This window comes from Stegodyphus dumicola, chromosome 2 (assembly GCF_044657685.1).
Source record: "Stegodyphus dumicola isolate Sdum_Otavi_A_Nest chromosome 2, ASM4465768v1".
Classification (NCBI taxonomy): domain Eukaryota; kingdom Metazoa; phylum Arthropoda; class Arachnida; order Araneae; family Eresidae; genus Stegodyphus; species Stegodyphus dumicola.
This window is the reverse complement of record NC_140769.1, coordinates 271,309,959-271,323,584: the sequence shown is the minus strand read 5'-3', so window position 1 is coordinate 271,323,584 and position 13,626 is coordinate 271,309,959. Positions and strand designations below refer to the sequence as shown.

Here is a 13,626-nt window from a genome sequence, read left to right as displayed (position 1 = left end):
ACTATCTGTAACACCACAGCTTTCCTCTTCAAACTGTAATACAATCCTACTAATGCCCTTGTAAGGCCATGTACTTCCCTTTGACAACCTCAATAATCTCCTGGTGCAGCCTCGTGTGGTTCCAGGAAGCTTTTGCCGTAGTTAGAGGAGGGTTTGGAACACATGCCTGTTTACCTCTGTTAGACACCAGGCGTTCCAGTCCTCCGTAACCTACCTACCTACCTACCTACCCCTGGGGTGCTCTGCATTAAAATTGGGGGCGGAACGGAGCAAAATCGCACTGTCACCTGTGTGGTGCTCAAGGCTGTTGCCAACGACAGGTATAATCTTGCGATCCTTGCCACGACGGCTTGGGCTGGCTATAGGTCAGACAACAAAATGGATTGGATTGGATTATTTAATTATGGCAAAGTACACGAGGGCTATCTGTGTAAAGGAAGGGATGCCTTCGTGGTGGAAGTTCTAAGGGAAACTGGCTCGTATACACGTTACACATGGAAAAAACCACGAAAACGCTCATGCAGCCAGCCCGTTCGCGGGATTTGAACCTCGGACCGAACTACCAGTGTTCAGCGTCTTTACCGCTCGGCCGCCGATGGGCCAACAACAAAATGAAAATGGTATTGATTCTTCTCTGCAATTTTCGGAGTTTAACCCTGTTTTTTTTAGTAGTCCTTAACACGGAATTTTTGGATATTTAATAACCGTGTTGTATAGAGTTGCCTTATCACGCAAATTAACAGTAAAAATGATCTAAACCCAATTTTAATGCTTTATTTCCCTGCAACCTCGTATTTTAATAATATGCATATATCAAAAATAACCAGAAATACGAAGACTGTATTTTAGGCTTCATCACTTCGCCTACATGCATGCTGCCATAGAAATCACCGCCGTCTGAAGGTCACTGCTATATAAGATGGCATTGTTTTCAAGGTCAATAACTCCCTTCGTGGTGAATATCTAATAATAAACATATAATGAAGCATTGTTGAGTAATATAAACCAGTCACAGCGACTGGAACAGTACAGCACTATTATACCAAATATTTCTACCGATATATATATATATATATCTTTGGCAAAATTACAGTTATAAAACATGTGTGAAGTTTAATCAGTGTCATATTAGACCAAAAGTGAAGACAGATTAAAAAAATGCTGCAGAAGCCGGTGTATAATATCCTGGTTCTTAAGTTTCTAGCTACTCATTCACGAAATTGGGAGAACTGCAAGCGAAAAATAAAGTTGCCCTAAATACAGTTATCACATGTTAAGCTCTTTCCTTTGATTAGTAGGTAGTTTAAATTACATATCAAGGCCTATTTCAACCCCTCTCAGAATTATAAAAAAGAAAAAATATGCGTACCACAAGAAAAGGAACAAACTTTCAGGATCTGATGGTTACAAAGAATCGAAACAGAAGAAAAAGAATTTTATTTCTAGGTCGCGAGCGTAAATTTTTTTTTTTTCCATCCTTGCTAAGCTGAGATCAAATAAAATTGCATATACAGAGAGTGTTTTACACATTTTTGTAACGATTTAGATTTTTTTCGTGAATTTAAATATTATTTTTAAAATATAAACGTGATTGGTAGCCAGCTGGAATAAGGTTTAATTCTCGTTTGCAGCATTAAAAATATTCTTTTCCTTAAAATATCGTTGAAAATTAAACAATGGATCAAAGGCTATATTTTTGAGTTGTCTGAACAGAAATATTCATTAAAAAATCTGATGTGTACACCACATGACTTCCTTATACGGAATATTAAATTATATGCATTTTTTCTTGCATTTGGTTTAAACTTATTGGATTGAATTAAATCTACTTCGCCGACAGCGCAAAAGCCACAATAGAACAAATGCATTCTTTAAAATTCACTCATATTCAATATTTGTTAACCATAGCGACACTCTAGCGCTAGATTCGCTAACAGTATTAATAATTATATAACAATTATAATTATATAACGGAAACTAAGTTAACTGTTATATAATCCAATAATTATATAACAGTTAACTTATATATTTCGTTCATATTATAACTCATAATGCACAAAATTTATATCATTTAAAGAATAGAATTATCTAATCGTTGCCACATGTTCTATTCAAATATTATAATAAAGCTAGAATGATGTATAAAAGAAATGAAGCAAACAAAACAAAAAAGAAACAGGTTTTCACAGACGATTGAGTACTTCTCATTCAATTAATTGAGTTCTCACTTCGCGAGAAGGCAAAAAAACAACAACATAATTCAATCATTTTTAAAGCAAAAAATATACAATTTACAAACATATAAGAGTAAAGCAACTGAGATCACTGAGCCGGGTAACAGAGTGGATGTATATATAAATTTATTTATATACGTTTGATGCGGCCGATTGCAACCAAACTACGAGGTGCATGTTATAGCACTCCTACATACAAAATTTCAACGTTCTGAGGCTACTCGTTTTTGAGTTATGCGAGATACGTACGTTCGTACAGACGCCAGGAAAAATTCTCTTCAGAATTCATTTTAAAGCAGTTTTATAATTTTTTTGGAGGAAACGAGTCTTTTATTCTGTCCTTACGTACAGATATGACGCAAAAACATCGTTAAATTACATTCGATAGCCGTCAAAATGGATATTTTCGTTGAAATATGCTGCCTGAAACTTTTCGCGATTAGAATACTTCCTTTTTACTTCGTACAAGGAAGTAAAAAGATGTGAAAAGCATGGTTTTAATATTTCTACACGTAAAACATGTGACGTAATTAATAGGAAAAGAAAGAAACGTGAAAGTACATCTGACTGGGAAAACGGAAAAAAATTGCATACCCAACAAGTCGCGTCTCATGTTTTAAATGAAAATCCAGCCTCTCAAAGACCTATTGCAAAATCTTTAAATATCTTCCTAGAAACTGTGAAAAAAATTATAAAATTCGATTTAAAGCTAATCAAAATAAAATTTTAAAAAATAAATAAAAATCTGAAAGGTTTCGGATTTTAAATTACGTCCAAAGTGGCGTTTTTTTAAACATTTTTGTGTGTTACCTTTATTTATTAAATATCACGTTCTTCGCACTGAAACCATAAAATTCAGTTCAACAGCAATATCGCAAAATGATTTTAAATTCAGCATATCTTTTTCCGATGCAGTCTCGCCGCGCTGGAGATAAAAATGTTTTTTTCTATACAACGTTGCCATGGCTCGCTTTGAAATCCTTGAGTTTGTGAATCAAAAAATTTCTTAAAGTTTTACGAAATATGAAATCGGTAATAAAACAAATTCCAAATTTTGGCTTCCAAATGTCCATATTTGTAGTAGGATTATGTCATTCAAAATTGGAAGGCACTATGCACCGTTGTTTTAGCACAATGCGAGAAACATACATACATTCATGCAGATTCTTCATTATTTAATTTCTTCAAATATAACACAGAGCGATCATATTTGGTGGCAACAATTTGAAGTTTTCAACGCAAAATGCCAAAACGAAACTAATAGCTCTCTGGACTAAAAATAATCCTTTTTACTTCCTTGTACGAAGTAAAAAGGAAGTATTGTAATCGCGAAAAGTTTATTATGCTTATTAAAAGTTTATTATTATTATGGATATTAAATTTCTGTTGCAATCTATCATTTCTACGATTTCTTTTCATTGGATTAAAGCCCATGTGGGGTTTTTTGGTAATGAGAGGGCTGACAGTCTGGCCAAAGAGGCATGTATTTCAACTAATGCACCCATTGTGGAAATTTCTGGTTCTAGAAAAATTGCCATTACGAGTATGAAGAAATATTATATAAATATATGGAAAGATGTGTGGAAAAGTTCAACAAAGAAAAATAATTTGTTGATTAATACTGAAATTACAGATAAAGTTTTAATCTATTATGACATTGATATGAATCAGATTATCACCAGACATGGTAGGTTTCCTCATTATTTAAAAAGATTTCATTTTATTTAAAAAGATAATGATCTATGTCCAAATTGTAATGTTTTGGGTGATGCCAAACACTTCGTGGTGGACTGCCAATTGACTGATTTTATTAGACGAAGTTTTTGTGATATACATTTTGATTTATTGAATTTTGATTTTAAACATTTGAAATTATATGCAAGAGAATTGATGGCCTTTATTAATGGCAATAGACATGCGACTGGGGTTTTTAACTAAGTTCGTTTTATTTTCAATGTGTTTATTTTAGGATGCCTTTTTCGTCGTGTTTTGATGATATGTGTGACTGTATGTCATATTTTCGTTGTGTGTTTTATGTGTGTTTTCCTTCCTTATTTTATACTATCATTTTTACTAATACAGTTTTCTTGATTTAGTTATATTTGGTTTGCTTCTTTCCTGTTGTGTCATTAATCCAGCCATTTAAATAAAAAATAAATAAAGAAATAAATAAATAAAAATTAATAAATAAAGAAAATTATATAGTCGTATGGCAATCTTGCTGGATGTATAATTATTATTTTCTTGAGTTGATAATACTAACATTTTTAGTTACTCGGAATGTGGTGTGAATGGGACGCCCCCTTTTTGGACCATAAGATCACTTTGTGATCAGGCGGGTTGGGGCGTTCTAGCAAAAACAAAAACAGGGCGATCGTATTGGGTGGCAACAGTTTGAAAAGTGAAACCGACATTCAGAGTGATTCGACGCAAAATCGCAAAACGAAAACTTCATGGAATTAATTAATTAATATTCATTGCCTAACGCCGAACTTCGATTTCTCGGCATAAGACTACGTGCAGAGTGCTGTATGAAAATTATTTGGCAGTTGAAAAATGGAAATACTATATAGTTACAATTGATGAAACTTGGATATACGTAGATCGACTTACTACCGAAAAAGAGGAGAAAACGACAATATATTGGTTCAGAGAAAACAAGGAAAGTTTTTCTAAAGGTTTTACAGTTTTCAATGGATTATTTTATAATGGAAAATTTAAAATAGAGAAAATAGAAAAAAAATGTAAAAATTAATTCGGATTGCTATCAGAAATATGTTTTAACATCTTAAGAAGAATTTCCACCTCTTTATCCAAACATACAACCTTCACTGTGATAAGTTCCATCAGGATAAAGTTCCGAGCCATACCTCTAAATCTACTGCTCTATTTTTTCAATAAATGAGAAATGAAACCGAAATTGAAGCTATTCCTTTTAAATGCATCCCTCCCAAGTCTCCGGATGTGTCTGCTATGGATTACTGTGCATTTGAACTTTTCAAACAAACTCTTTATAAGCGGCATCCCAAAACATTGGACGCGCTCTGAAAGATTGTGAAGGAGAAGTGGAATAAAATCAACCTTGATGTTTTAAGAAAAGGACTTTTATCTTGGAAATCAAGATGTAATATGATAGTTGAACAACAGGGGTATCCGACTGAGCATGCCAGAAAATAAAATTCTAAGGTTCGTTCATGTAGAGGCTGTTCGAACATTTTTTAGACGATTTTGGTAAGCGGTAATAAAATATCGTTTGCCGCAAAAGAAGTAATTGCAATTGTACTATATTTTTATAAGTCAACATTATCGTCTGTGGCTTGAAAGTTTTGTTTTTATTAAAAATGGCGAATTTAACAAAGCAGTGGTTCGAAGGCAACATTTACTCTTTCCGAAGAGAAATATGCATACTCCGTTATCCAAAAACGATGTGAGAGTCATGGTTTTGTGATATCTAAAGCGTCGATAGGTAATATCATCAACAAGAAAGGAGAAAAACGTCAAATTGGAGCCACAAGTGGGACAAAAATTCCAAACAAGTATCCAAGGAAAAAACGCACATCTTCGACTATTGCAAAGGTACGTTGTTTAATGTTAAAAGAAAATCCCCCTAGTCAAAGGACAGTTGCAAAATCATTAAAATGCTCGGTGTCCACTGTAAATAAAATGATAAATATTGATTTAAATCTTAAGAAAGAGAAAAAACGCAATGTGCATCGTGTTCTTCCAAAGCATATCGCTCAACGCAGGACACGCTGCAGAATTCTATATGAGAAACACTTATCCAAAGAAAAATGGAAAACAATTTTCACAATAGATGAAGCATGGGTGTATTTAAATAATTGTAACAAATAAAAAGAGTCATTTATTATCATAAAAGGGGAGAAACAAATTTAAGTACATGGTTCAAAGAATCGAAAGAAAGTTTTTCTAAGGGATTCCTAATTGTTGCTGGTTTTTCTTATAATGGCAAGTTAAAAATAAAGAGAGTGCAAAACAATGTCAAGATTAACTCCAAATACTATCAGGAACATATTTTATCGCCAATGTTTCTGAATGAAATACCATCGCTTTACCCACAGTGCCATCCATCTGTGAGACTCCATCAGGACAAAGCTAGCAGTGACATATCAAAATCCACTATAAATTTCCTAAAAAAGAAATGGAACAAAAAACTGGTATCGAGGCACTGATATCCATACTAAATCTCTCGATGTGTCACCTATGGATTTTTGTGCTTTCGGACTTTTAAAAACTGCATTATCCAAACGTCGTCCCAAAACCCTAACAGGACTCTGGAAAACTGTTCGGGAGGAATGGGATAGAATACCTCGTCTGCCACTTCAAAAGGCATTATTATCCCGGAAATTGCGGTGTCGAAAGATAGTTCAGAATAAGAGATGTCAAATAGAACATTTAAAACACAAGAATTCTATGTAATTTAGTTTTGTGAATACAATATACATCGTCTAAAAATGTGTGAACAGCCTCTGTGTATAAATCTATGCAAAATCGCTACAAAAATGTGTGGATACCTTCTGTACATTTCATCTACTACTAAGAGTCACCGAAAGAAAATTGAAAACTCAATGAAGGAAAAGGAAAATTCTAACTATTATACAGAAACTACACATGTACGCTTTATGTTACAAAAAATAATCCAGAGTGTTGTTATCCTTCGATTTCCCTCCGATAGCATAAAGAATTTTTTAAAGCCCAAAAAACGGGCTATTATTCTCGAAATGGAATTTCGCGTTGAATCACACAATAAATATGGGTCGTTTCACTTTTCTTTCGAGTCTATTGTTGCCATTCGGCAAAATGTGAGATATTTAACTTCCAAATTGAATTTGTCTGTTAGTAACTTATTCAGGTCATTAGTCCGAAAGTTACGTTAGGTTATTTAAAGATGGCAAAGCACACGAGGGCTATCTGCGTAATGGGAGGAATGCCTTCGTGAAGGACTTTCTAAGAGGAGCTGGTTTGTATTCACGTTACTCACGGGAAAGCCACGAAAACCAACTTGCAGCCAGTGTGTTAGCATGGAATCAAACCCAGATCGAACTTCCAGAATACAGTGGTCTTACCGTTCGGCCACTGGAAGTTGGGGATTCTGACACGATAACACGCAGCAATACGATTACTCGTTATTGCATAACGTTATTGTTATTGTTTAGCGAGGCAATTCCCAATTCGTTTTCCCGTTACATCCCCATTTGGGGCAGAACTGTTGCCAATATTAAAATCAATATATTTCTCAATATTTTGACACTAAGGAATATATTAAGATTATTAAGGAAGTACTTGCTCATTCTGCTACTTCTCAAGAGCACCTTTTAACGAATAAAACATCTAATGTGGACACCACATGACTTTATTGAATTGCCTATTAAATTATACACATTTTTTGCTACACTTCAATTAAACTTATTTCCTCGAATTTCATAACAGACATATTTCTTATTCAATTAATTCAGTTCTCACTTCACAGCAAGGCAAAAATACATAAAAACCTAAAACACCATCTACACTTAATTTTTTCCTTTCCTACAATTAAAATTACAGTTTCTATGCCAAAACAAGCGGTTCGGCCAACGGGCAGGATTACCAAATTTTCGGTGCACAAAACTGAAGGTTAACTTTTGGTCTCACTGGGCAAAAGAACACTAAAGTTGGTGCACCAACTGACTTAATTTCCTATTCTACCAAGAGCTTCAAATGTAAACAAATGGCGGTCTTGATAGACTTAGCACCACTTAAACAAATATGGCTGCTATGGTAAAAAACTAGGCTTAGCCGCATTTAAACAACTTTTCAATTGTTGATAATTCTAATAGAAGGCATATTTTTCGGTACACAAAACAAGATTTCCTTTTGGTCCATCTCGGCAAAAACACACTGCAGGTCCAGAAAGACTTAATTCACTATTCTGCTAAGTTTCAAATGTAAACAAATACAGCTGGCAAAAAAAATTAGGCTTAATAGCACTTAAACAACTTTTAAATTGTTAATAATTCTACAACTATTGCATGAAGATTAAGTAAAGGCATAAAAACTTTAACCGGAACATAAGAACAGCACAATCCAATCACTTTAAAAGCAAAAAAGTGCACAATTTACCAATATATAAGAATAAACTGAGTCGACCGAGCCGAGTAACATGGAATAATATACATATCTATGTTTGGTGAGGCCGATTGCAATGAAAAAGGGAGGTGAACAACAGCATGTTATAACAGTCCCATATACAAAATTTCAACGTTCTACGGCTACCAGTTTGTCAGTTATGCGAGATATATGTACGTACGTGCAGACATCACAAATCTCTTCTGAATTCATTTTAAATCTATTTTACAATCCGTTTTCGAAAGAATCTGTCCGTACATATAGATGTCACAGAAAAAAAAAAAAAAAAAAAAAGATTCCAGTGCGGTCAAAATGGCTATTTTCGTTTAAATATGATACCAAAAATTTTTCGCGATTACAATATTTCATTTACTTCGTACAAGGAACTAAAAATGTTTTAAAAGCTATATTACCATATCATAGTTTCTCTCTAATTCCTATATTTTTACACCATACTCTACTAATTACGTTAGAATATGAAATGATTTAAGTTTACAGATTTCACTTTAGTTAGGTTCAATTATTATTTGCTTTAATTAAGAATTATAATCAGATACTTTTATATTAACAAATTTATTTAAACGCATCTCTCTTTTTTCCAGTGAAATCATTGGCACCACGATTATAAAAATAATCATATATCACGAAAAACATGTAAATCGATATGAAGTTTTTAATTACACTATCGATATGAAGTTTTTAATTCGGTTCCGCGACAAGCCGTGTTACTGTAGCAAAATACGCTAGACCTCGACGTTTCAGTATGAATGAAATCAGTTCATTCTTTTCAAGCAACAATTAATTCGTAATTTGTTTCCCCCCCCCCAAAACAGGAAACAAAAACTTTTGACACTTCCGGTTAATACGTATGACGTCATGATTTAAATTTAATGCAATACCTACAACAACATTTTCTCAGTATCAATAAAAGAATCTAAGTGGCAATAACATATCTGTGAATAATCCTAACTTGAAACCAAAAAGCTACATGAAAGCTAGTATTAAAATGCTGAAATTAGCGAAACATTTTCGACATGCAGTGACGTCCTTTAAATAATAATGTGTTTAATGTTTGGCAATACTATTTTTATTCTATATTTTGTAAACTTTACAAATTTTTAATTAACAGACTCTACGACTTGAAAGCGAGCAGTGGCAACACTTTTCAAAATAAAGCAGAGTTTTATATCCAGTGCGTGAGACTGTTGCCACTCGGAAAAATCAGCGTGAAAAATCAGCGTTTTCAGAGTTTTTAGTTAATATCTCGCCTAATTAAAATCGTGCGAAAGTAAGAATGGTCGAAATCGTTTCCTGCGAATTCTTGGAATCGGGAATAATGCATTTAATGTTTGGCAATGCTATTTTATTTCATAGTTTGTAAAACTTAAGAGATTTTTTATTAACAATTTCTACGATTTAAAAGCGAGTAGTGGCAACACTTTTCGAAATAAAGCAGATTTTTATCTCCATCGTGGCGAGACTGTTGCCACTCGGATAAATGAAGGCGAAAATGAGCGTTTTCAGAGTTTTTAATTAATATTTCGGCTGATTAAAGTCGTACGAAGATGGGAATAGTCGATATGGCTAAACACAAATTTTTGTAATCCGGAATAATATATTTAAAGATGCTATTTTTACTTCATATTTTGCAAAGTTACAAATTTTTAATTAAATTCTACGATTTTAAAGCGAGCAGTGGCAACACTTTTCGAAATAAAGCAGATTTTTATCTCCAGCGTGCGAAACTGTTGCCACTTGGAAAAATGAGGGCGATAATTGACGTTTTTGGAGTTTTTAATTAATATCTCGGCTGATTAAAATCGTAGGAAGATGAGAATGGTCGAAATGGCTTCCAACGAATTTTTGAAATGCGGAAGGGAGTACCTCGCTCGAAACTCAACACTCCGCCGTTCCGAAGATAATGCCACAAACAAACGGACAGACGCTCACATATTTTAGTAGTATAGATATTCACTTACTTTACAATTAGCTGTTGAAAATGCGCGTCTTCTCTCCATGCGCAACAATTATGCTTCAGTAATCCAAATATGCATTATTGTTGATAATCCAAATAAATCACGAACCCCAAAACACTGGCATACTTTTAAAGAGCATTTTATTTTAAAATAAATCTTCCTACTTCTTTATCTAATACCTCTTTTTTTTTTTTTTATACGACAACTCACAATCTATCAGTTATTCCACATCAACTGTCCCGTATCTAATCTATTTCAGTTGTTTATCAAGAACATAAAGAGGAATGCTGCTTATAATGCAAGTTAGCGACGCAGACGAAGCGGGTGGAATCCTACTGTGACATGTGACAACGATGTGAGCGCGACCTACTGTTAAATAGAAAGACAAGAATAGTGATAATTAAAATAGATACATTTCTGAAAGGCTTCCACGTTAGCTAACAGACTAGCCTGTTAGTTTTTAATTTCTTAAACCAAATCAATCTAATACTTCAAGAAAAAAAAAAAAAAAATCTGATGCAGCCACCACATGAATTCCTTGTATGCCCTATTAAGTTACACAAATTTTTTGCTGCATTTCATTCAAACTTATCTCCGCGAATTTCATTAGAGATAGATTTCTCATTCAATTAACTCACTTCTCACTTCGCGGCAAAGCAAAAATACATAAAACCTCACAACATCTTCATTAAAAACTAAAATACAGAGAAACATAAAACACCAAATGCAGTTAAAGCTGTTAAAAGAACAGTTTTTACAGTTAAAATCAGAATTTCTCTGCAAAAACAAGCAATTCGTCCAACGGGCAAGAAATCAGATTATTCGGTGCACAAATCTGAAAGTTTACATTTGGTCCCTCTCGGCAAAAAGACACTGAACATGCAGAAACTGACTTAATTCACTATTCTACTGAGTTTCAAATGTAAACAAACGACGGTTCGTTAGGCTTAACTCACTACTTAAACTTTTAAATTGTTAGTCATTCTACAGCTACTTTTTACAACTACTACAACTATTTTTTATAAAACAAAATTGATTTTTTTAATAACTGCTTCATAAGCTTCATAAGTTTTGGGTACTCTTATCTAATAATATCTAATATCTCGGCAAAAAGTCTGAAGATGCGGAAACTGACTTAAAACAAACAGCGGTTCGTTAGGCTTAACTCACTACTTAAATTTTTAAATCGTTAGTAATTCTACAACTACTTTTTACAACTACTACAATATTTTTTATAAAACAAAATTGATTTTTTTAATAACTGCTTCATAAGTTTTGGGTCTTATCTAATAATTGTTTCCTACTCATGTTGTTTCTCTTAGAAATCAGCGTCTCATCTGCAAAAAAAGAAAAGCTTGCCTTAATAAATTAGCAGCATACCAGAAAAACCGCCAACAATTGAAAGAAGAACCACGTGCACGTTTCTTGTAATCACCTCACTAGTTACGGTTCAGTAGAAATTACCGGAAAAAGGGGTAGCAGTTGACGATATTTATTACCATAGCAACGAAGGAAGACCTTGGTAGTAAAACGATACCACCAACGGTTTGCTATATATTGAAAGAAACAGCTGATAGAAATTAATGACCCGTTCACGACATCTTGAAACTTCAATCACCGGTACATATTAACGCTCCACATACGTGCACCGAAACATATCGCCTCTTTTAATTTCTCAGACACGATTGTTGTAGTTCTTGATAATTTGACTGAGGTTACTGTAGGACAACCAAAAGGACACGGAGTTGAATGTTTTATGTTGCCAGGTAACGCACGAAATGTTTAATAATGAATTTCTGGGTGGATTATTCTTAACTATTGAGTTCATTCCACGCAAAGGCTAGACTTCACAAAAACAGAAACCCAGTTCTACTTTTATATTATTTACTAGCAGAAGTAGCCGATGGCAGTGAAGTTAGAGTGTGAGAAATGCATCTAACAACAGAGAGAATGATATCGCTGTAATCCTTCTCTAATAACGATGCAAAAAATACGATTCACAGTCATACGTTTTCAGTCACATCTGATATGGAACAAACATAAAAAAACTTCCGTAGAAAAATAAGCTAATTCTCTCTCATTATATCAGCAACAATGGCACGTGGTTTTCAATGATTTTCGTCTTCTAATCAAATAGCCGAAAAAGCACAAGTTCCATCCAATATTTCGCCTATATTCAATTTTAGTCGAATCAATGTGGCAAAAAATTTAATGATAATTCATCAGAAATCAAAAACGTGAACAAACACACAGACATTCTTCCATATATAGAGAGGTTTTGTAAACTTACATATTTTTGATCAACAAACTCTACGATTTGAAAGCGAACAGTAGCAACACTTTTCGCAATAAAGAATTTTCGGCTAATCTGTGGAATATGGTAACAGGTAGTTTGGCGACATTTTGGTAAGGCGATAAAAGTTACGAGCTAGGACTTAGTTACGAGTGTACATGGATGAAGTCAAGAGTGTGCGCAATGCCATTTTTGTGCAATTCTGAGATTTTTTTTAAGTGAAAATAGGTCGACGTGTACATGGATGATACCGTGTATGTGCAATTCTTAAAAAAGCGGCAAGCAGTTTGCGATTCTGCACTTTCTTCCAATTTCGCACCTAATCTTCATCATGATTAAGCATTTTTGCTCCATAAAAGTTCTAGTATAAGCGTAATTCGGCTAGCAGATTGTTGGAAAAAATGTTGAGTAAAAAAAAAAAACATGCCTTTACTTCGTGAAAACAAAATGGCGTCCAAAACAAAACTAGCAGGTTGCTGTAGCAGGGTTGGTTGCCAAATTTTCGCCAAAAAATCGCCAAGTTACCATAATCCAAAGATTGACCGAATTTTTATCTCCAACGCGCGAGACCGTACTAACCGAATTATTAACGAACAAACAGACTTTCTTCTTTATATAAAGGTACTCTGCAAAAAAAAAAGAGAGAGGGGGGGTGACAGTTCTGTCTTCCGTTCTACTGAGCTACAACTAAATTTACATCGAAATTGTTCATCGAAGCTACAACTAAATTTTACTGACCGCCCCCCCCCTCTTTTCCATTCCACATTTACTCTAGTTTTAGCTGCAAAGTATCGAACGTCTGACTACACGCAGGATTAAAAAAAATTTAAAAAGAAAATTTGAAAGCTTTCAGATTTTACAATACGACAAAAAGGGATTTTTTTGTGTGTGTCACAATTGTTAAATATCATGTTCATCCTAAACCTTATAAAATTCAATTCAACAGCAATATCACACAAAATATTTAAAAACAGCATATCTTATTTAGAATTTCCTTTCC

The 13,626-nt window shown here is 33.8% G+C and overlaps 1 protein-coding gene across 4 annotated transcripts in view; it reads right to left on the bottom strand.

Annotated features, from left to right (window-relative positions):
• LOC118191559 (uncharacterized) overlaps positions 1 to 13,626 on the bottom strand; it is a 369,008-nt gene that overhangs the window by 339,839 nt on the left and 15,543 nt on the right. For 2 of the 4 annotated variants that reach the window (XM_085812149.1, XM_085812152.1), the window contains exon 1: positions 10,337 to 10,494. The exons of 1 other annotated variant lie outside the window; for it this stretch is intronic. In XM_085812149.1, the coding sequence (XP_085668275.1) occupies positions 10,337 to 10,375 (39 nt within the window). In that variant the 5' untranslated portion in view covers positions 10,376 to 10,494. Of the gene's footprint in view, positions 1 to 10,336; positions 10,496 to 13,626 lie in introns of those variants that run through there. One more of the 4 variants, XM_085812153.1, reaches the window with a different exon arrangement.